Source organism: Misgurnus anguillicaudatus, chromosome 25 (genome assembly GCF_027580225.2).
Source record: "Misgurnus anguillicaudatus chromosome 25, ASM2758022v2, whole genome shotgun sequence".
Lineage (NCBI taxonomy): Eukaryota > Metazoa > Chordata > Actinopteri > Cypriniformes > Cobitidae > Misgurnus > Misgurnus anguillicaudatus.
Window position 1 is genome coordinate 1,927,501 of NC_073361.2, and position 24,802 is coordinate 1,952,302.

General features: G+C 35.9%; 1 protein-coding gene across 2 annotated transcripts in view; it reads left to right on the forward strand.

Moving 5' to 3' along the window:
- Positions 1-24,802, forward strand: part of bmp6 (bone morphogenetic protein 6) — a 49,146-nt gene that overhangs the window by 11,739 nt on the left and 12,605 nt on the right. For both annotated transcript variants that reach the window (XM_055181824.2, XM_055181825.2), the window contains exons 3-5: positions 12,170-12,362; positions 21,663-21,811; positions 21,973-22,167. In XM_055181824.2, coding sequence (XP_055037799.2) covers positions 12,170-12,362; positions 21,663-21,811; positions 21,973-22,167 — 537 coding nt within the window. The remainder of the gene's footprint in view (positions 1-12,169; positions 12,363-21,662; positions 21,812-21,972; positions 22,168-24,802) is intronic.

Genomic DNA, 24,802 nt, shown 5'->3' on the forward strand with positions numbered 1-24,802 from the left:
TGTGTCACAAACAAACTACATGATGTCACAAACAAACTACATGATATCAACAAATCACCTGACATCACAAACAAACCACATGACATCACAAACAAACTACATGATGTCACAAACAAACTACATACATTGTATAAAAGTGTAGGTTTATAATAAACTATGAAGACAGTGTGAAGTATGGTAAAATACATTTCCTCTATTCTTTCTTTATTTTCTACACTACAGCTTCATCTCTGATAAGATTGTGTATCAATAAATCCTGCATGTTTCTCAACCGTGTGTTTACTATAGTCAGCTGACCAGATGCTGTTTACACAATACAGTACGCTGCCTTTGTGAGGTTTTGCTTCAGACTTTTAATACACCGCATTAGAAAATATTGTAACAAATTTGCAGGAAGAGCAGAAAATGCAACCTGGTTCTCTATTCCCTCTTAGCGTGACACTTTCAAAAGCCTACATTGATGTGATGTTAAGCAACAATTGAAGCCATCATGTTATCAGATGTTTGGTTCTGCTTTATCTTCTCTCACCTTATCTATCAGTCCAGTGAACATCATTTCATCTGACAGATTTACAGCCAAAAGGCAATGCCACGCAAGGTTTATTGTTCTCAGATTCTTATTCATCAGGAATCACATCCCTGATACATGATCTCTGATAAAAGCAAACTGTAGAAGACAGAAGCTACCTGCAGAGGACATCGGCACATTCCTCAGGACCGCTGCAACCGTAAAGGCATGTCTGACGGCTATGGCGTGAGATGCAGAGATAGTATCAGGACTTCATGGTTAAGACAGAAGCTAAGAGAACGTTCTCTCAAAGAAGCTTATCTGCTGACCTCATGATCATCAACATCAGCATGTGTGTTTAACTCAGATTAAAACTCACATTCCTTCTCAGATAATCACTCTCCAAAAATCTTTAGTCCGGTGAAAGATCTCTGGGAACTGCACCCAAACTATTCAGGAATTCAAGGCAAGATAATTCATTAGGACTTATATAAAAAAAGCAATACTGTTCAGAATGCTGGAAAGTTCAACTACGTTTTTAACAACAATACATTTAAATGCCCTGTAAAATCAAGACATTTTAAGTCCTATATAGTATTTTAAAAACAAGTATTTGGCTCATATATGACAATTTTATTTAAATGCTCCCTCATTTGTAAGCTGCTATGGATAAAAGTGACTCTGCTAAATGTATACATACTGTATAATGTATACATCAATGACATCACTTTTACTTTTGACCACAAAGCTTATTTTATTTTATTACTCAGTGTCTGTTATTAAAAAAAAAATTATCAAAAGGTCATGTACATTTTATACTATTGTTGGAAATTCTTATTGTACATTATATCATTATTTCGCTGTTTTGTATAGTTTTGTCGCATTTCATGTTCTCTGAAATCTTCTTTTTTACAAAATGTGAAAGCACTACTTAAAAAAATGTCTGAAACTGCTCCACTTCTGAAATGATTTTCGGCCAATGCGATGTCACAAATCTATTATAATTTGTTCTTCTTTTAAATGTAAGACGGAAAGGCATGTCTAGTTTAAAATGACCTCTGTCACTTTTCATATAAATGGACTAAATGTATCATAGTCGTATAGTAAAGTATGTACAGTATAATTAGATCATAATTAAAGGACAATAAAATATGGAATCGATTGTATTGTATGATCTATATATTTAATAATTTTCCCATTTTATATAGTTTCTTTTCATGTAAAGCTGCTTAAAATAAAGCGCTATATAAAATAAACTTAAAACTAGCTACTCAGATTATTAGTTATTTGCAGGCCCATATGGCCAAAATCATTATTAAAATGCTAATAATTCATTGCATGTATGTTTAATAATATTACAATTAAATGTTGACATATTTTACTTTTATCAGATGATGTATCTGCAAATGAAATGGGATATTTGACAAAAAGAAAGTAGGGCAAGAATTCATTTTATCTGAATTAATTGGACATCAGTTGAATCAGAAAGTGGTTTTAGAGGTGAAACAAGTTATTCAATTTAATGAAAGATTAGTTTACAATTAACAATTTCTTCTCTGGAAAAATGTCTGAATGGTCTACAGAAAGACTCAAGAATGTGCATTATGAAAGTCAGTTTAGATTTTCAGGTAGGCATGGGCCGGTATAAGATTCTGGCGGTATGATAACCTTTAGCAAAATACCGTTATTTTCAAATGCCAGCTGAAAATAAAGCCCTTAAAATATAATATACATTACGAAAATATTATATATTTTTTGAAAGCATATTAAATGTAAACATCAACTCAATCACATGACTTATTGATTTAATGAATTTTGTATCAACAAAGCTCATAGCTTGGAGACGATATCACAGAACATTTTAGTGGTTTTGAAACCTTGACTGTATAAAACCTCGGTATACCTTACAACCGGTAACTGGCCCATGCCTATTTTCATGTCGACTTTTTGTCCAATTTGATAATCCTTCTAATGTAAGTGTAGTTCTAAGCTCAGTCTAACATATGTTACCATGCTTGAATCTGTTTTACAGATTCTTCCAAAATCAGCAGAGAAAATGTTTGCATATTCTGGCCATAAGTCTCATGTGCCGTGTGTTTTTGACTCTTCTTATCTGTCCGCTGAGTCAATCTTGAGAAAATCCCTTTTCTTCATTACAGAGCTTGAGCATAACTCAAATTCCTTTCTTAATTTCCATGTTAACACCCGCATGCAGACTAGAAGTGATACAGTCATCCTGAGTCAGTGACCCTTAGGTAGTCTTTCAAAAGGGGTCATCCATGTTGTGCAAAACCTGCCAACATCAAACAATTCATTGACAGATTGTGGGATACTAATTACATGATGAGATGAGGGTGTAGGAACACGCTGTGGTGCAAAATAAATAGCTTAGCCCTTATTTGGAGCTCAACACACTGAAAGATGTTATTAAAAGCAAAAGAACTAAATAATATTGCTTTCGTTAAATAGACAGAGCATACAGCTAAAAGAAGCAGTGATTGTCTAGACCTTGTTAATCTTCTGAGAAAACCCCTCAAATTGTTTGTGCAGGTCACGTTTATTGCTTTACAAGCCTAAAGCCAAGCTTACAGTACCTGTGCTCTCCTGGGTGGTTGTTGACTAAGTGGGAAACTGTCAGTCGGGATCTAGTAAAAACGTGTTGTGTGATAAAGAATGGGTTTGTGTGTGTGTGTGTGTACGAGAGAGGAAATGTGAGTTAACACAGAAGATCCAGGTGGAAAAAGTAACCATTAACAAAAAAAAAGAGAAAACAGGGGTGCCTTTTCCCTGTGGATTTCCCATGGATTACTGAAAGATCCCCTTTATCCATAAATAAATGCAAACACACAGTATTACCACTGCAAACAAGAGATGGGAGTTTCCTCAAAATGGTCTGTGCCAAGAAAAGCTTAGGGTATCCTCTATCCTTCTGTAAACAGATTAAGATTCATCAGCAAGAACTGCCATTGAAATTATAAACAACTTTATATGTTCTTTACTTCATGCCACAAACATCACATTACATTTTCAAATAGTTCCCTTATTTTTAGGAAACCATGGGTAATATTTCTGCTTCTGATCGCAAATAAACAAGGAGCTGATACTCTTTTAAAGAAATACTTCACCCTTATGTTGCTCCAAAGTCATTTGTCTTCAACATCGTACAAAAAAGATTAATTTTGAACGATGTTGATTCTTTTCCATGCACTCTCAAAAGAAAATGCACAATTTAGAAAACGATACATACATTTGGTACCAATAGTTAAGGTAGAAGTGTGCATTCTCTGATACTACAAGTCATTATTTATTTTTATTTTTGAGAAACAGGTTTATAAACTACAAAGTGACAATCGGTTCTAAAACTCACCCCTAGTGAAAGCTTAATTTGGTTTCTGTGCTCATACCAACTGTAAAAAGCTGCAAATCCTTTAGAAAAGAAACAGCTCATATAACTTTTTTGACCTCTTGAGACATGGAACATTGAATAAGGTGAAAATAGACTTACTTTTATAAGAACCAATTTTATGGCAAGTACCAATGGTAAGTACAGTACAAAATGCAGCATCACTGTATAAATAGCACTCATAATTTTATTCTTGCACCTTGAAAGAAAAAATCTAGGAAAAATGCATAGAAACTTGTGTAACAGTGTTCTACATCTTTACCATTTTTCTCAAATGTTAAGACTAAATATAGCACTCTTCTTCAATGTTTTAAAAAGTATAAAGCATTTGAATTGAATGAAGGCTGTTGTTCATAATGGTTTTCTGTTGCTAAAAGTTGGATCATATTGTTTCACACTGTACTCATTTGGCAATGCAATTCAGAGGTAGTGGGATATATAAAACTAAACTAATCCCCTCCCCAAAAACTGCAAGTGTAAACTTGCGTAAAGTCCATGTAAAGTGATATTAAATGTGTTCTGAGTTTGCCACACCACAGAAAAATGTGTTATTAACCACCAGCAAAATTTGAATGATAAAAAAAGCCAAGTAAATCAAATAAGCGGCTGTTCTCAAGCGGTGGGGGCGCGTCCGCTGTTTGCGCTGAAACCGCTCGCTGCAAAGCTGTTGTCGCTCTCAACTTTTTACACTTCTCAATATTTACACTTCCAATAAAATTTTCCAAAAGATGTATGGATAGATGGGAGGCAGTTGTTATCACGCTCTTATATGTTAAGTTGTTCATTTTAAGTTTAATTTTAGCTAGTAATTTGATGCTATAGAAACAGGGCGTTATGATTGGCGTGGTTGACTTCGGCATGCAAGCTTTGGGCGGAAGTTTAATTCTGCAGCTCCGCCTCTATCTCCACGGACGATTCCTTCTGCGCATGCCCTGACTCCAAACTGATGTTTTTATGTAACAATGATGGCAGCGCACATTGTCAGACATTTTTGGGCTTCAATTCATTACAGTGGAAGTAAGCGACATCGTGTCGTCCATCTTTTTTAACAGTCCATGGCTACAGCCTGAATTGATGCTTGTGATTGTGTTAGGGCCGGGGCCATGCTCTGTGACTTCAATGCATTATCGATATTATATTGCGCACAGTAAACACAATTAAAGCGCAGGTAAAACTTGACCTTTAATATAATGTGTTAATGTAATGTGTCTTGCAAGATCTGTTCATTCAGATTATAAAATAAATGACTTGGAGCTTAAAGTTATTCTTGGTCTTTTACATTTGGGAATAAAACTGAAATAGAAGTCGCAAGAAACTGAGTCAGAATTGTGGTTTTGCCAGGTTTTGAGGTTGTGTATTTCCAGATAAAGTCCAAGTTGCAAATAAGGGTAAAATATGATTCACATTTGAAAAAGGATGAAAACAAGCAGTCTACGAGTTCACCGATTAAAAGTGACGGCCAGAAGCGTTTAATTACCAAAGCTGAACAATTAGATTGTGGTGGAAGTGAATGTGAATGGAGATTTTGAGGATAATTACATAAACACAGATGGATTCTTCACATGCCTGGCTTCACAGCACATTTTTATTGGTTAAGCTGAAGGAGACAGCTTTCAAATCAACTGTGTCTGACTCTTTCATGGGCTGAAGAGATGAAGGAAATAATTGCAGACTTTGTGTATGGTTAACATTTTGCTCACAAGTTTGTGGTGACTGATTTTGGATCGGGTGAAATAATTAAAATGGCTTTGAATATAAAGCCATATACTGTACACATAAGTAATGTTAATGAATGTAGGCCTATCTTATATAAATCATCAGCCATTCTCAGTTTTTGAGTAATGGGACTTTATTGTACTGTAAATGAGTTTGTTATAAATCTGTAGAAGTATGCAGAAACCTCTTAAGAACACATCTGGGTTCAAAGAAACGCATTAAAATTTATATTTTGAGAAATGACATTTAGTGACTGACTTTGGCCTGAGTCTCCTTGTCACTTGAGTGCTCGTGGGGCACGCAAGCAATTAAAATAGTTATGTTGTCGTGTCAGATGAAAATATCACAAATGTGACATCACAATGTGGTTGAATTAGAAAATGAGATGTTTTGCAGTCTTAGTATCAGCACATGCACTTTGTGCAGTGCTAAGGAAATTTTTGAGGTATAACTCGATTTTCATGTCATGATGTAATGACGAATGGAAAGTATTTTTGGCTAGAATTTGGCATGGACATATTTTTATCAATTTAGTGCAAACCAAAATACAAATAACGTAAAATCATGTAGAGCTCTCCTGCACAATCCAAACTGTAATAAGCCTCTCATGTATTCTTTCTAGAGCAAATGCCCTTTAATAAAAATGCTCATTTAAGTTGAGTATGTGATAGAAGATTGTGTAAGAGATTGAAACAGATACACAATTAATCTTGTGGCACCTTGGACTTGGAGGAAGCGGATGCGAGGCAAGAATGGAAATGTGCTGTTGTTTTTCTGAGTGGTTGTGATAAGGAAGAAAAGTCAATGTGGTGAATAAATTATATACAAATTCAGGGGACATGGTTTTTACATTTAATATGAGACCACGGACCACACTGAAGTCCATCCAGCCCTTATGTCACTGTCTTTTTCTCAGTCTGTCTGTCACCTGAAAGATGTGTTTTAGTTGATCGGATCACAAGTGGATGGGAGAGAAACATTTGCGTTCACACCTGATGTTTGAATCAGTCTCTTTTGTCTGCTTTCGATCGATTAACTCAAGGTGATGGTCTATTGCAGAGTCACTTTGCTTTCGTTTAAACGCGAGCGGGACCAATAACGAGTTTAAATTGATATTATGTCAGAGTCCGCTGCTTTTGTTATTAGTAAACATACATGTTTATATAAAAGCGTAGATATTTTCGAGCAATTGATAAAATAAGCTCAAGCAACTTAAAATAAAACAAAACTGAAAGAGGTGGCAAGCTTCCACTTAGTTTTATTAATGAAAACCTATAGACCTTACTGAACACTATGGGTTCAAGCTAGACGTCAAGTCCGATGTAAAAAGATTGTGCTCAGTACATCACACGTTAGATAAGTAGGCTGACAGTAGGTGGTCTTTTTTGGCTGTTCAAACACATTCGACCACATGAGCGTCTACACCACAAAAGCAGACCGGTCAAATGCGTTTTCGACTACATCTGATTCTGAATGTGGTCGAAAGTGGACGAGCTCAAAACGTTCACAGCCCATTTACACCTGTATTTAACGCCTTTTTGTTATAACTCATATCTCAGTCTATTTGTTGTCTATCATATCTTCACTGTAGGTCACAACCCACCTGTCCTGTGTGGGCTAATGATAATAACACAGAAAGAAAGAAACAGATGTTACACAGGTGGAGGTTGAGAATCACTTCTAATAAGAACAACACACTAAAGAGCTTTATCATATACAGTAGCCCTGCCCTGTCTTTAGTCACATATTCATTTTATCCCAGATAAAATTGCTAGTAATTTCAGAGAAATTCAAAAATGCTACAATTTTTTTCTATTTTATTAAAGTATGATAAACATCTAAATTATATTGGCGCTTTTCCATTGCAGAGTACCCCACGGTTTGGTTTGGGTCATGTTAACTTACTTTTGCCGGCTTTTCCAGTGGGTGCAGTATGTAGTACCCGAGGGTACTGGGTACTCGCGGTTCCAAGAGACCCGAGCTGATACCAAAATGTGACCCAAGAAACACTGTATTACTGATCACTGATTATGGTGGTCAATTTTTATTTTGTGGCAGACTGAGAAATAAATGAATTAATGCAAATGCTCTCACTTGATGTCACAGCAGTAAGCAGCGCAAATATAAAGACACGCCTATAATCCCTCCCACTCCGAAGTGTTATTCGATGGAAAAGCTAACCAAGTCAAAGTAAAGTGAGCTGACCCAAACCAAACCGTGGGGTACTAAAAAAGCCATATTTAACAAGACAATACATGGGTCAGGGTAGCAAAAAGCAAAGGCTGTCAAAAGAGCAAAAATATTTCTCTTTACCCTGCCTTAAAATCTATGGAAACCATCTCAAAATTTTGAATGAATTTAATACAAATTCTAATGGATTTCATTATAATACCATTATAAACCATCAGCTGTTTACCATTAAAGCCATTACAAAAGTCCACCAGATAACATAACACCAACAGAACCCAACACATTACCAGTAGAGACCATCAGAGACCATTTAACTTTTCTTTAAGGGCGTTTTCACATCTGTAATTCGGTTCATTTGGTCCGGACCAAAAGCAAAAAATTATACATTGTAACTTTTTTAGCAGATTTGGTTCCATTTCACACCACACTGATTGCTCTGATCTGCACCAATTGAAACAAACCAAAATTCTGTCATGTGATAAGATCAACATCACTGATTGGCCACATGTATTTTAACGTATTTCCTAAACGGCTTCACGATTGGTCAGAATCAACGTGCGGGAAATTCCAACGGAACCCCCGGAGGTAAACAAAAGAAGGATAATACAGCAGACACCATGGACAGACGGCTTCGCGCTGTAATTATGTCTCTGTGGTTGTTATACATAGTTTGTATACAGCACTCTAGACAAACTGTTCATTTTCATAATGAATCGCGGATGCTGCTTGAAAACAACGGTTTAATGCAATACAAACGGCGGAGACAAAAAAATTCGGAGGCTCTGCTCACAGTCACACCTCCTCGCAACTCCAGGTATGTCCGCAATTTGTCATTGTGCTAATATTGCTAATAGAAACGGTCAGCAAACACTTCCTCATCCGATAATGCACTGCGCAGTTGACTACGGCAGCTGGTTTAGTCCAAAATGCGCAGTACTTTTGCAGTTAGGTCGGTTCGATCTCGGATCGTGTTCTCACCACAAACGAACTGCTCTAGAGTTTGTTTGAAAGCGTACCGAGACCACCTCTGCAAGCTGGTCTCGGTCCGCTTGTTTGGTCCGCTTTTGGTGCGCACCAGAGTTCGATTGCTGCATTTTCACCTGCCCAAATGAACTGCACCAACTGAGCAATCGAACTCTGGTACGATTCAATCGAACTAAACAAGGCAGGTGTGAAAACCCCCTAAAACCAATACAATCCCCATTATAACTGTTAAGACTATTCGAATATTTGTGATAGTTTCTATTGTTTTGAAGCAGGGTTGTCAACATTGCTGAAATTGGCTGTATTTAGTAGGCAGGATTTTGAAGAGAGAATATACTTTCACAAAAGGCCCCCCATAATGCCAGAAATATTGATGGTAAAAGTTACATTTTTTACATTGAATTTCTGGTAATCACAGCTGCAAGTTATTTGCATTATGCATACGTGTTTCTTTATAGGTGTTTCTTATAAACCATTCTTTATGTGTGTGCCTCTCCCTGGTTCACTGTCGACACGTCCCTCGCCTCTTTTCCTGTGTGGGGGAAGAATATCTGTGAAGATGATGAAGAACTCCAACACAGTGAAAGATACTTAGTACTTTCCACTTTGTCTCTGTTAAATGTTGCTTTCTCAAGCAACCCTGTGCACGTTCACATTTTGTTGAATATGTGGCCACACAGTTATTGTTGTGATCTTCACTTGGTCTATTCGCTAAAAAACCCCACATCAGATCATATGAGCTCTGTGGTTTAGGTTGTGTCTCTTACTGTCATTGCCAAGTGCTCGATATATAAGTATAATCTATCATTTGAAAAGCTTTCTTTTTTCCATTAACCTCTCAAGAAGGGATCTTTGCAAATTTCCGCTTTTATAAAGCAACGAAAGTTTGTGAAAAGAGAGTGTGTATATAATTTCCGTTAGACCCTATGGGTTAATCTGATTTCTGTAACCATCTTTTTTATGCAAAGGGGCCAAAGTAATTTCTAGACCCGTCACCCTTGTTACTGCATCTGCTGATGACCTTTAATATATCTGTCATCTTAAATGTTTTTGTTAGGCTACGGATGAACTAGCTTCTGTTGATGAAACACCTGTGGAAGTTTTTAATAAAGAAGTATCAGCAGTATGTGGACACAGCCACGTTTAAACTTAATGTGCTGATGTGAAAAACATCACAAAGGGGACCTCGGGAAACTACTCCCAGTATGAATTATGCAGACGTATTGTGAACGGGAAAGTGTCTGGTGTTAAGCCATCACCATGTGAACCCCAATGCTGGAACTCCACTAAAGCAGACTCCCCCTACGCCTCGTTCTTTTATCTTCACTAAGGGGTCAAAAGTCCCACTAGATACTGCCTGGACACTATTTCATATATTGCAGGTGGGTTGTCCAAGGTTAGTCAGTCAGTTAGAGCAGAGTATGTAGCACAAAGACAGGGTGTCCCCCAGGGAACCGTCTTAGGCTCTTTGAGCTTTTCCCGAGAGGTTTGATTGTAATTGGTAACGCATGTATCAGGACAGCAGAACAGTTTAACTCCCTGCTTAAATAACATTTCTTGACTACTGTAATTCAACAAGAAAAGAAAAGTGACCAATAACCCTTGGTTATTCATTATTCCTCTGTTTCACAGTTTAGTAAATTCCACAACTTTCTCTTGAGGAGGGAGGGTTGAGATGGAAGTGTGTGTTCCTCACCCAGGGAGGCATGGTAATACAATCAGAGCAGGACACTTTACCCCGGGTCCACAAGTGGGGCATCCGGCTGGACTTGTACTTACAGTAAGAAATACAGCCCATGGGTCGACTGTAGGAACAAGAGGAAGGGCTGTTGGTGATGTGTGGGGAAGAGCATGACAAAGCTGTCATCTAAAGGGAAAACACACTCTTGTTAATCTAGTCTAGTCTAGTTTCCCCTGTTCCTTCTTCTGTATCCGAGTGGCTGCTAGCACTTAAAACTGTGGAGAACTGAACAGCCATGATTTTCCTTTGCTGTGGGAACAGCTTGAATAAATAAAGAATTAGTATTCTACTTGAAATAGTGAATCATTATTACAGCACATGCGCTGCACATCTGGTGCTCTGTGAAGTGGTACTGTAATATAAATGCATATGGATGGACCATATGGGTGAATTAGGTCAGACAATTATAGGCCATTATTGAGCACATTGCTTACCATGTCTTTGTATTGTTTTAAGTTCATAAAATAGTGAAATGTTACGAGTTAAGAGGTTGTGTCTTTTATTTCATACTTTTTTCATTTAGTATCAAAACAGCAATGAATAAATGTGTAATTACAGAGAGGAGATTATATATTTTTAAAATTCATTAAAAAATCCATATAATATATAATTATATAATTTACTCACCACTACTATATATCATCAATATGTTTATGTCTTTCTTTATTCAGTCAAGAAGAAATTAAGTTTTTTGAGGAAAACATTCCAGGACTTTTCTCAATTTAATATACTTTATTGGACCTCAACCGTTTACAGTTTTAATGCAGTTTAAAATTGCAGTCTCAACGCAGATTCAAAGGGCTCTAAACGATCCCAACCGAGGCATAAGGGTCTCATCTAGTGAGGCAATCAATCATTTTTCGGCAAGAAACTTTTGAATCACAACTTCTCGTCTTGCGCTGGCTGTGTGACGCGCAGGTGCACCTTGCATATTACGTAATTACGTGGAAATGATAAATGTGAAACTAGCGCTCCAGTGTTCACAAATGTGGAGAAAGAGGATGTCTTTGTGTCAGTTTATTGTTTAAAATGGTCCACAAGTGTGCGTTTCACATTTTTGACGCGTGATTTTCCACGTGATTACATAAAACGTAAGGTCGCGCTTGTGCGTCACATGGCTGGTGCTGGACGGGAAGTTGTGGTTTAAAAGAACTTTTTTATCTTGTTGAAGGTGATGGTCGTTTCATTGGATGGGACCCTTGTGCCTCGGTTGGGATTGTTTGGAGCCATTTGGGGCTGCATTAAAACTGCAATTTTAAACTGCATTGAAATTGTGAACTGTTGGGGTGTATTAAATTTAGAAAAATTCTGAAATGTTTTCCTCAAAAGATTTATTCTCGACTGAACAAAGAAAGATCTTGGAGGACATGGGGGTGAGTAAGTAATCTGAATTTTTTCATGAAAGTGGAGTATTCCTTAAAGTTTAACATGACAAGAAAACATAGCATTGCAATATAAATAACTGTAAGGGCTAAAAGCCATTTTATGCATGTAATTCTTCTAAATAAATTCAACAATTATTCCTCTTAAAAATGGCTCCTGTAAGGAATGCAGTAATGCTTTTGTCTCTTATAAAGACTGTTGATTATTAGTGCTCTAAATCATCATCTTCTTTGTTTTTGGACAGTGGAGTTTGACAGGGAGTTGTCTCCACAGAGAAGACACCATAAAGAGTTTAAATTCAACCTGTCCCAGATCCCAGAGGGTGAAGCCATCACTGCTGCTGAATTCAGGATCTACAAGGAATGTGTGACCAGAGCTTTCCGCAATGAAACGTTCCTGCTTACTGTGTTCCAAGTGATTGAAGAACACCCAGACAGGTGAACAATATACAGTATATAAATCTAACAACCTCTCCACCAAATGTTTCATTCATATTTCTAGGTTGTCCAAAGTAGGTTGCTTCTTTTTTGCAGCCAAAAAGATTAGTGCTCTACTTGTGCGATATGTTATTTTTTTGTTCCATCTCCCAACCTCTCTTGAGATTGGATCATGGACTGCTGTCTTGTAAAATTTCCTGAACATGATGCCCTCTCCTTCATGCTTCAGAATTGTGATGAGATTTTGGTATTGGTGTGCAGCACTGTGTAGTTTTTGCCAAAAGTTTAACTGCACTTCCTGCACACAGAACATTATCCTGATGGTCTTGGGCAAACTGGAGATGTCCATGATGTTTTGTTTGTAGTGTTCTTCTATGAACACCATTATAGTTCAGTGTTGTACTAATAGTGGACACATAGGCTTTTCAAACAGTATAGTTTCTCTCTAAATCTTGCCTTTACTTCTGTGTTCTTTCCAAAGTCTTTCAGGATTGCTCCTTGTTGGAGCATCACTCCCAGGGGAAATAGGAACAGTTTAGTCCTTTTGAATATTGTGTCATGTAAAAAGTGTGTTGAGTCAAATTGTGTTTGTCTATAGCTCTAAATTGTTTACATTGAGGCGTTTCAGTTTTAAGATGAGATTCTTGAATTAAAATGATCCCTTTTCAGCTGTTTGTACTGAATTTCATAACTGCATGATTTTAAACTGCACGTGATGGAAGCGGATAGAGCGTAAAACAGAGTGCTTTAACACTATAAATCAGGATACGTGTTAAAGACAAGTTTGTACAACATTTATAATTTGTGCCAATAGTTGGTGGCACTAAGTGCACTATTTAGGATGCAGGAATAAAAATTGTGCACTGTTTACTTATGTGCTTGCTTTGGCTGTTTGTGTCAGTAATAAACACATAATGTGCTTAAAAAGACTGTTTGAACAGCTGAAACTCGAATGAAATAGCTGAACTATTATGACTAAGGCTGTCAAAAGATTAATCACGATTAATCGCATACAAAATAAAAGTTTGTGTTTGCATAATATATTTGTGTGTGTGTTGTGTGTAATTATTATGTATAAATACACACATACATGTATGAATTTAAGAAAAGTTTATTTATGTATAATTTTTTAAATTTTATACATAATATAAAAAATATCCAAATCTAAATGAATAAATATATGAATGTAAATGTTTCTTAAATACATGTATGTGTGTGTATTTATATATACAAAATAATTACACACAGTGCACACACATATATGATGCAAAAAAAACTTTCATTTTGTATGTGATTAATCACGATAAATCTTTTGACCGTCTTAATTTACGACGCTTCTTCTTCTTCATTAGGTGACTCCTCAAAAAAAAATAGTTCATCATTGAATGCTCATCGTGTTCATCGAGTACGTCATCTGGGTACTTTTCGTCTACTGTTTTTCGAAAACTATGAATTTGAAATTACTACTCGCCTCGCCTACTGCTTTTCACCAACTGTATAGTAAAGAAATGGATGTCCCTGAATCATGCTAATTGTACCAGATTTTGTGCACAAAACTTTCTTCCTTATTTACCGGTAGCTTGCATAATCATGCGCATTTCTTTTTGATGACAGATTGGTGCTTTTTACAACCAAATGCAGCCTATGTCGCACATTAGTTAGAAAAAACAAAGCCAATAATAAAGTGGCGTTAGAGAGGCGGGACTTAAAAAAATTAGAGATGTGAGTTACAGGGCGGGACTAAAATTGAGGTACAGTATTTTTACAGTACGCAGTTGTGAAATATTTTTAAACAAATATAAATGATTCCTGAATCATTTTAATTGAAATAAGTAATAAGTAAAAAAAACAAGACACCGATGGTGGTTATATATAAATATAGATTAATTTTTATTCAAAATTATTGTTAGGGTCAATTTAGTGTTCCCTGGATATTGGTAGGGACATGTGAATGCCCTATGAATAAGCCATTACTTTATACTCAAATGTCCGCAAGTAGTAATTCACAATGTAAGTCTAATTACTAAATGAAGTAATTTAAAGAAGGTTTGAAATTCAAAAGGTTTTTGTATTTTGTTAAATGTTAAAAGGGCTTTGTAAAAGAAGCCTTGATTTAGAGGTAAATGTTATGATTTTAGGGACTGTTAAACTCTTTCAGGCATGAAAATATTTATTTGTTGGTGCGTGTTATCCAACAGAGTAATTGACTGTGTGTTTTAAATCGGGCTCAGACGTCCCTCGCTGAACACAGCAGAAGTTGTCTACCATGTACTTTATGTAGACTAAGGCCATAACCACAAAGCACAACTGAAATAGCTTTAGTTTGGTGTCTAAAAAAGATCCCACCAACACACGCCAAACATTGACTTTGTGGGTGGTGGGAGGGATATCACTTGAATAATGTCGAATGGCGTGACCAACATAGTGGCAAAAACAAGCCAATGAGGTATGAGTTTAAGGCTGGCCATATTTTTACTGGGAAAGCCACCAAACAACATTTTGTATCAAAACAAAGCTCCTTGAAAATCAAGTGGTGACTTACTAGCTTTATTTTGTTACAAACCCAAATTCTCTGGCTATATGAACTTCATCTCCTCTAACATATGGTTTGCAATGTTTATCATTGTGCTCATCGTGCACTGAACACCAAACTCCTTTTCACAAACCTGTTGTGGGAGACTGCAGGTAAATTTTTTTGTGATAAATAACAGCAGACATTGTAAATCACGGATCGCCGTACATCAAGGTTTACCTTGACACAAATTATAACATGTCTTGTGGCAATTTCCTACATGCCACTTTATGCCTGTAAATCCCAAATGTTTTTTGGCTTGCAAAAAGTATGTGCTTACAAACAGATTAATTTGCAAAGTTGTCAAGTTCTAACAGTGTAATTACTGCATTTATGGTTTGTGATCTTTAAAAAACCACTTTGGTTAAGGGAAATGTGGTATAGTGAAGCTAAGCAGATGCACAAGATGGCTGAGAGAAGAAGTCTTTAATCCATGAAGTAAAAAATAACTTGCGTCTGAAGGTGGTGTAGAGGGGCTATATATCTGGCTGGATTTAGCTTATGCGGCAAGACGATTCGTCTTAAAATGGCAGCGTAGCAAACCTCAAGTCAACAAGCTGCACATAGCCTTGACTGTAAAGAAACAATACTACTACATAATGTTCTCGAGTACTTCTGGCAATACGGTTTTAAACATAACGTTTACTACAGGTAGTTAAATGGTGAATGGCACATAATGCATTAGACACGGGATAGGAAAAGATTCAGACTACATTGAAAACAGTTAGACAGCCTTAACATTAGTAGAAAAGAAGATAAATGAAAGTAAAAGTAATTTAGTGACTGACATATGGTAACCCATAGGCTAAGCACCCCTAAGTGAACGTAAAAGCCCCCTGAGATAAAATTATTAATAACCAGTGCTAAATCCGATTTTGCAGGCTGTTTATAAGCCAAAATACACAGAGAGACACACACACATACACAAATCATCCCTGCATCATCCATACTTACGAAAGATTATGTTCTCAATTTGTAAATGTGTCTACATCTCTTGTCCACTTATTGCTGCACACAACCCAGAAGATTTCTTGCCTGATTTTGTGAGTCCTGATGTAACAGATGTCATTAATTGTTTAAAGAAAATGTTTATTTGAAGCTGTCAAGCTTTTCACTGGAATCATTGTACTGCCCTTCTCTCATCACTGACACCTACGAAAAATTGATACTTATTAACAGTCATACTTTACATCATTCTAACTTTGCAACTCATTATTATTCATAAACGACACACATTTGGGGCCATATTTTAACGGTCTATGTGAATGGTCTGAAGTGCATGGCGCTGAATGCTTCTCCAGAGAGGAAACGGATCTGCATTTGTCATTACTTCAAATAGGTAATTCTGATACATGCAACGAGTATCCTTTATATGACACAAACATTTTTATCTTTATGTACACAATAATAATCTTTTACATTGTAATCCTTTGATTTTATCTATATTTAGTATGTTTGTGTGCTGCTGGGTGTTCCTGTGTCTGTAATAAGCAGTGTATGTGCATTGTGCACCTGCCTATAGGTGCATATTACTAGTACGCCTTTTTAAATAACTAAAAACATGCACCATTGACTGTAGACCAGGTCAATGGCACAATTGTTTTCATTTGCCTCAAAACAGCAATGCACCAATAATGGCAAATGCACTTGCACCCATCTATTTGCCCATGGGTATGCTGGTCTAAAAACGAGGTGAGTTTAGACATTTAAACGACGTAGCACTGGATGCGAAAATGATAACTGCGTCAGCCAGCAGATAGCGTTTTTCCCGCTGAAAGTCAGAACTCAGCGTTTTTTCGTGCTCAGCACCGAGAGCGCAGAGAGTTGAAAAATATTCAACATTGGGTGAAAAGCTCAGCTTGTCAATGTCAGTTCTCAAACAACTGTCCAATCACAGTGGAGGAGGGGCGGGATAAATATCATTAACTCTTTCCCCGCCAGCGTTTTTAAAAAAAGTTGCCAGCCAGCGCCAGCATTTTTGTGTTCTTTAAATATATAAACAAACAATATATCAGATGAAAGAACAGACCCTCTGCTTTCAAAAAAAAAAAAAGTTTCATCCTACCTTCATTAGTTCTCTTGTAATTACCTCTCAAACATGGGCAGGTTTCTTCAAAAACACCAAATTTTGACAAAAAGCTAAGATAAGTCCATTTTTGTGAAGGACTTTTGATAGAGATCAGATACAGAGCGATCTTTAAAACAAACACGGAGTCCTTTCTCTTTCACGCAAGGCGCTACTTCCGGGTTGTATAAGTTGCGGATAATAGTGGTATTGCGGAAAGATGGAAAATCTCGTCATTGGCGGGGAAGCGTTTTCTCTTAATTGACGAGATAACTCGTCAATGGGGACGAAAGAGTTAAAAACCAGTGCATCGTACAATAACAAAGCAGAAGTATCACAGCAACCAAATCGCTCAGCTGAAGAAAGCTGGCAGACGGCTGAAATAAAGCTGGCAGTCGGCGTCTGCCGCGTAAAAAAGCTTTGGCGTGCATGCCCTCTTAGACCTCAACATTGAACTTTACACAACTTTACCTTAATCATGGTGGCAATCATCAAACATCATTAATTAAAAAAAAAAAACAAATAACTGTGAATACAACAGAACACTAAAACACAGCAAACATTAAAACAAAAACTAAAACTTTTTTTATTAATATTAACCATTTAACTAGGGGTGACTCCAAATAGTCGAAGAGAAGTCTGATTCGACTATCAATCTTATAGTTGAATTGTCGCAGATGTGTTATGAATTGAAGATCATTGAAAATTCTGTAGAAATTACAGTGTTATTGCAGCTGGGTTGCCGGTAACTTACCGAAGATTTAAATTTATGTTATTTACTGGCTAAATTTTGTTCAAAGTTAAATGAACATTAAACAATTACAAGTCTTTGTCTTTAAACAAACTCTTCCCAGTAAATAACATAAATTTAAATTTACTGTAAGTTACCGGCAACCCAGCTGCAATAACACTGTAACTTCTAACTTGAATGTTTTTACAGTGTACACGTTATCTGATTTTACAGCTTTCTCCCAATACAGCCTATTATCATTACGATAATACTATGAAAATATTTTTTATATAGATCACTTGGGGTTATATAATTTAACTATTTGTAGTTTGTGTTTTGTTCTCCTGCACTTCAGGCATTTTGCACACATTTGTTCTGCACCTTATTTGATTCTGACTTCATTTTTATTTTTTATTATTATAAATGTTAAGTCTAATCTAATTTAAGTCTGTAAATTTTGGATTGATTTTCGTTGTAACAATGTTGCGCTGTTGCGTGCTGGCCCATGCAATTTAGCCGAATGTACTAGGTGCTCTGCGTGTCATATTTAAGATATTTAGGAGTTCATCAAACTAAACTTAAAAAAAAGATTTTTTGACAGGTACAAGTTTTAAAATGTTTGTAAAACAGGGTGGTTTTCGTGTCAAAAGTTGAGCTACAAAACGGGTAAGCAGTCTCTTTCAATTTTGGTCTCTTGTGATTTAATAATATGGTGGGTGTTCACTTTCAAATGATAGAAAAGAGAATCTTGAAACAAATGATATAGGAATCATCAGGTGTTTCTGTACCTAAAGTGAATACAGAGATGATCCAAGTCAAAGTAAGCAAGCATTTCTGTGCAAAATAAAGGTTTAGTGTCTATAAAATCATTAATTTCAGTGTTTTTCTTGTAATAAATTAACATTTAAGGAATTGTATATAAAGCTTAGTTTTATAATTTACAGTAACAATCACAAAATGCATGTCATTTGTTGTTGTTTTTTATCATAAATACTTTGATGCGCTAAATCTCTAAATTAAATAGGTTCGCTAAATAACATTTGATATTTTTCATGTTTAGTTAACAAGTTTTTTTGTTATATATTTGTGTGATGTTGTGATGGTTCCTTAAAATGTTATGAGGAATCATTTAATGAATGTTTATACTGCCTTTCATTTTAACTCAAAAAAGATAAAAATGCACCGTCATTTTCATCTTCGTTCATCACTTGAAAGGCAGTTTTGGTCACTTTATCAGAAAGTTGTTTCTTTGTGCTGCTTGTGAAAAAAATAAATGTTAACACACACACATAGATGATTCGACTGTCAGTCGACTACAGGCAAGATTCGACAAATCTGTTTAGAATATAGATATCCGTAGTCGGGACACCCCTAAATTTAACATGCTTCAATAATTTTGATATAAGCAAAGTAGTTTTTGTTAGCAGCATGTTGTGGACTCATTTTATTTAATAAACACAAAATAATAAATGTACTTAAAAAAAGAGTAAGATACTTGGGCTGAGATACTTTGTGATGTCTTGTTTATGTTTGATATAATGTTAATTTTTAACTGATTAATTGTTGACATAGAATGACATGAAACATCATCCAGCTGCAGTGCTGCATTGCTAAATCATTAAACAGATAAAAGCCCACATATAGTCACCAACATTCCCAGACACTTGTGTTATACTGAAGTTGCCAGCTCTTATTGATTATGAATGAGATGAGGTCAAACAGTCAGGACTTTTGGTTTTGGTTCTGTGTGAATGAAATAAAGTGCATGTCTCTTTATATATTAGTATAATTTATAAATATCATTATATATTTTTAAAGCTTACAGTACTGTACATCATTGTAAAAAATACATGGCACACGTACAGTAAAGAAATATGCACACACTGTATAATTAATTTAATAAATGGCTAGCAGAAGGGGTCTAATAAAATAATGAAACAATCATTGCCTTACAAACACTGAGTATGTTTCCTGGGGTGGTCTGTAATAAGTTAAAGAAACGTTTCAGGTATGATACAAGCTCACTTCTATAAACAAAATTTGTGGCTTGCCACAAAAAATAATCTGCACAAACTGAGATCTTGTTTACTGTAATATATACTGTGTGTCTATAGGACATGTGTGGCATGGTACTGTACTGTATATAGCACCTGGATAAACTTCTAAATACATACAGACTCTAAACTATAGCCACAAGATTTTATAAACAAAACATCATATTACATAACTTATATTCAATATTGAACTTCTGTCCTGATGAAGTCTTGTAAACACTTTCCAATCCAAAATGAAACCACAGAGAAAACTCCACCCATAGAAATAACATCAGTATCACATAACCAACAGTCCATCCATCTAGAAAAAAATATTTAGAAAACTTTACAGCTCAAATAACATAGCACACAGTGTTGTACTATCAACTGTTTGTTTTTACAAATGTAAGAGTCAAAATCATTGCTGTCATGAAATCAGCATTTCTGAAAGGAAAAATACATGTAGTATAGATTAGAGATGAAACTGCTCAATTTCCACGTATTTAACATAAGCATCAAATATATCTTGAAAAAAAAACATGGCACACATCAATTTTCTGCTTGCATGAGGATTTATCACAACCTTATGAAAGATCCTTACCAAGACTGCAGAATTATGTTCTGTCGAGCCATATCAGGACAGTCCTGTATGCCTGCATGAACCTGTTCAACTACAGGCCCATTTTAATGGCAGTCTATGACAGAGGCAATAAATGCGATTTATGTAAACAAAAAGCCCCTGACACTTCTAGTTTTATTATTGCAGTTCATTTAATGTGTGTATAAGGTGCTTTACAGTTGGGCTGTTGGAGTCAGCAGCTCCCCCGTGGTCTCTTTCGGACCCCCGTCCCAGGTGAAAGCGAATGACCGGTGGCACTAAACCGTATGAGTCAGCATTAACGTCATGAGTTTACTGTGAATGTGACGTGTGAACCACCGCAGGGAAGAAGCTCATATGGAGCTCCTTAAAGAGCTGCTGTAATTAATGAGCAATAAAGAGACACTGCAGAGCCGTTCCCACAACACCTGTGTGACCCAAAGCTTTGAAGTGACCCGCCCCATGCTTGTTACCTCACATAGTTTGTAATTATTATAATGGGCACATGGCAGCCCTGTAGGATTTAACTCATTGATGAAAGCTCTTTTTTTGTTTAAGAAACTATTCAATTTTAATATTGTTTAATGTTACAATGTTTGTATTATTTATGTTGGAAAAACATGATTAGAATCTGAAAAGGAGAGCTTAAGGCTCATGCCAATTCATATACGTATTTTACGAAGTAGCTAATTGGTATTAATTTGTACAACCACATTCATACATTTTTGTACGCTTTGCTTCGTTGTTTCGTTATTGTTTCTTATGATAATCGTATGTTTTTGTACGATTCACTTCATACAAATTCATGCAAATTAGCCAACTGGTTAAAAACTTATGAATTCTTGTAAGATCCAGCTGGAAAAAAATAAAAGCTGATAAAAGCTGAACAAGCTGGACTGAGCTGTGGGCTTGAAGATTTGCAAACATTCACACTGATGCTCAAGAAGGCATCGTAATGCAATAAGAGCCAAGTATTTGTAAATGTTTGAACAGAAGATTTGGTGTACATTATTGTTTAAAGATATTTTCATCTGTCTATGCTCTGAACCTGCTTGCCAGGTTCGGGTCGATCGCAGTAACTTGGTCCACAGATGGGGTACAACTCAGGAAGGATCCTTAGTATTCATTAAGTTGCAGTAAATCAAATCGAGAAGCTACAAAGGCATGATGTGTTGAACTTTAATATCAAGTGTATGAATCATTCAACTGTTCTCAGTGTGAAAAGATGAATGTCAACATCAAATGATTGATGAATATTTCCAGAAGTGACCATATTAATAATCTGAGATGTGTTTGTTGCAGGGATGCTGAATTGTTTCTTCTGGAGTCTCGCAGGTTGTGGGCAGCTGAAGAAGGTTGGCTGGAGTTTGACATCACAGTCACTAGTAATCTCTGGGTGATGAGGCCGTATCATAATCTGGGTCTACAGATCAGCGTTGAGACCAGCAGCGGTAAAATCATAGTTTTTTTTCTTCATGCAACCAATCCATAAATTAGTTTAATATCTACTACTACATGCCCTATTTTTGTTCTCGTTGTAAACTTTGTATGTAAATCATTAAAAGTGCATATATATAAAAGTACTTCTTTGTACCTCTTCTTCTTTGCACAGGGTGGAGTATCAGTCCGAAAGACGCAGGGTTAGTAGGTCGTGATGGTGCTCTAGAGAAGCAGCCTTTCATGGTGGCCTTTTTCAAAGTGAGTGAAATCCGTATCCGATCTACCAGATCCACGGGCAAACGACGTCAACAGAACCGTAATCGCTCCAGCAGTCCACATGAGGCATCAAAGCGAACTGCTTATACAGGTTAGCTTGTGATATTTCCCATAATGTGAACGGAGCTCCTTCATTTTTTGTAAAGGACACATCTTTGATGGTAACAGTTTACAGTAAGGTTATATTTCTTAACAATTAGTTAATGCAGTGGCTAACATGAACTAACAATGAACAGTACTTCTACAGAATTTATTAATCTTAGGTCATTTACTAATACATTTCAAACATTTAAACATTTAACATTAGTTAATGCAACATGAACTAACATGAATATCTGCATTGACATTAACAACATTAACAAGAATTAATAACATTGTTCATGTTAGTTTATCCATTTATAAATGTTTACTAATACAGCCTTATTGTAAAGTGTTGCCAGTATATATATATAATTACGACAAAAATCAGCCTTTCAAGTCACTTTCAGTTTAACAAGAAATGTTTGATATGGTTTTTGTTTCTGATGAGATTTATTGAGATCAGATCATCATTTTCTTGCCAGATCTGGTTTTCATAAATCTATTTAAAACTTTTGAGTAGGAAGCATATGTGCATATGTAAGCTTGACATGCTGGATATGATGTCTTTCTCCAGTCCTGATAGTGTCATTTTTAGGCTGTCAAAAGATTAATCGTGATTAATCGCATACAAATAAAAGTTGCATATGTGTGTGCACTGTGTGTAATTATTTTGTATATATAAATATACACATGTACGTTACGTATTTAAATTTATTTAGATATTGCTATATTTTATTATGTAAGGAATAATTGACGACAGGCCATTGAATTATAATGCACACACCCAAGGTGGTTATGCGGCACGACGCGAAGTAGAGTATTTATTCCTCTTATACCACAGTTACCACAAACATTGCTCTGGTGCCTATTTTAAAGACATTTGAAAAGTTAGGTGTGAGGTTATCGAAAAATAATGCATACCCATGGAACATATCTCAACCAATCAGAATACAGCATTCAACAGACCCGTGCTATTAATATAAATAAAAAATATATAGACCGTTTCAGCAGTAACAACAAGCGGCTGTCGCGGTCCGCACGTAACACGTAAGCGATTAATCTTTTGACAGCCCTAGTCATTTTCCTAATAAATGTGTTTAAAATCACTTCCTCATCCCTGAAATGCAGATCTTTAAACCAACATTTTCACAAAACATTATTGTAGTTCCTGTCCTGCAGATGTCAATCGATCTCTCAGCAGCTCTTAAAACAAATCCAATAATGATAAAGTCGCTCATCTGTTTTACTGGATTGTGTCCAACTCATCGTATTAAAAATAAATAGTGTCCTAGCGTCTGTGTACTTGCATAAGTGTGTATGTTTTGGGCTTTAGTGTATGAATCATATGCCTCGACTAACTAAACACACTGAGTAAGATTGTTTTTCGTTTTCATTTGGCATAGAAGATCTTTTGAGTTTCTGTGTGCAGTTACTCGTTTTTAATCTGGAGAAATACTGTGATGATGATCACCTCCTCTGATGTGTTATTGGTTTGTATTGGTGCTGTATATTAACTTGTGACAGCCTAAAATATTCTGTAGTATGAGGAGTTGAAGTGTTTCAGAATTAATGGACTGTTGTGATCAGGCAATTATGTAATGATTTAAAAAGCCCTGTTGACAATGCTACTTAAATATTCTTAAATGAATCAATATTGAACTGGCAAACTCTTAAATTGGAATCAAGTGGTAAAATGTCAGTGGATAATAATCAGATTAAAATGTTTATTTAGAATAGAAAACAGTTCTCGGTGTTCTTAATCCAGTTTCTGTTTTTCATTATTGCTCTGGTTTGGGGTGGTCTTTGCCTGGGAAAGTAAAGGGTCAGACAGCTTAGTGCTAAAACCCACATAATCCAGAGGTAATTTCTCATGCAAGGCCTGAAACCAAGGGGCGAAAGTCATATTTTACAACACAAGTTGATGAGTTTCCTAAGTTTTACGAGTACGCATGGGAATCATATGGAATTTAATGGCTATGGGTTCCACTTAATTCAAGTTTTTTTGTTAATTTAGTTTATCTTTAAAAATAAACAACAGTATTTTTTGTAAGATATTTTAGCAGTCAGTAACTATGCTAACATCTCTGTTAAACTCTGTTTAACAATTCTGTTAAAATTTCTTGATTCATTTTATCTGATTCTTTAACCATTAAAATCCAATATATCATAAATTCAAGACTCATTTTTAGTAATTGTGAAATGTTACGCAATTCACAATATGAACTTTACGCAATATGCATTTGTGAAAGTAGCGACACTAATTGTGTGGCAAATGTGTTTGCTGTTGCCTGATCAAAACAATTTACAAATCATTTGCTGATGATAATGCAGTCCAACTGAAACACGGGTTATTGAAATAAACATGTATTGGTTATGTCCACGTGTGAGTTGGACAGCATGTTTTGTACAGTAGTGCAGAAACTCACAAACCTTGCACGCTATGTATCCTGACTAATGCGTAAAATCTGAAGGATTGTACTTTATGTAACCCAAAACATCATTCCCTCTCCCTGGATCTACTTGGGATGTCTAAAGTGTAAATATTTAGATTTGAAGCAGGAAGTTGAGAGGCCGTTGTGACAGCGGTCCCATCATGGCAGTGTTGAGTATGCATATGGTTTCAATATGAAATCACTCTTATCAAA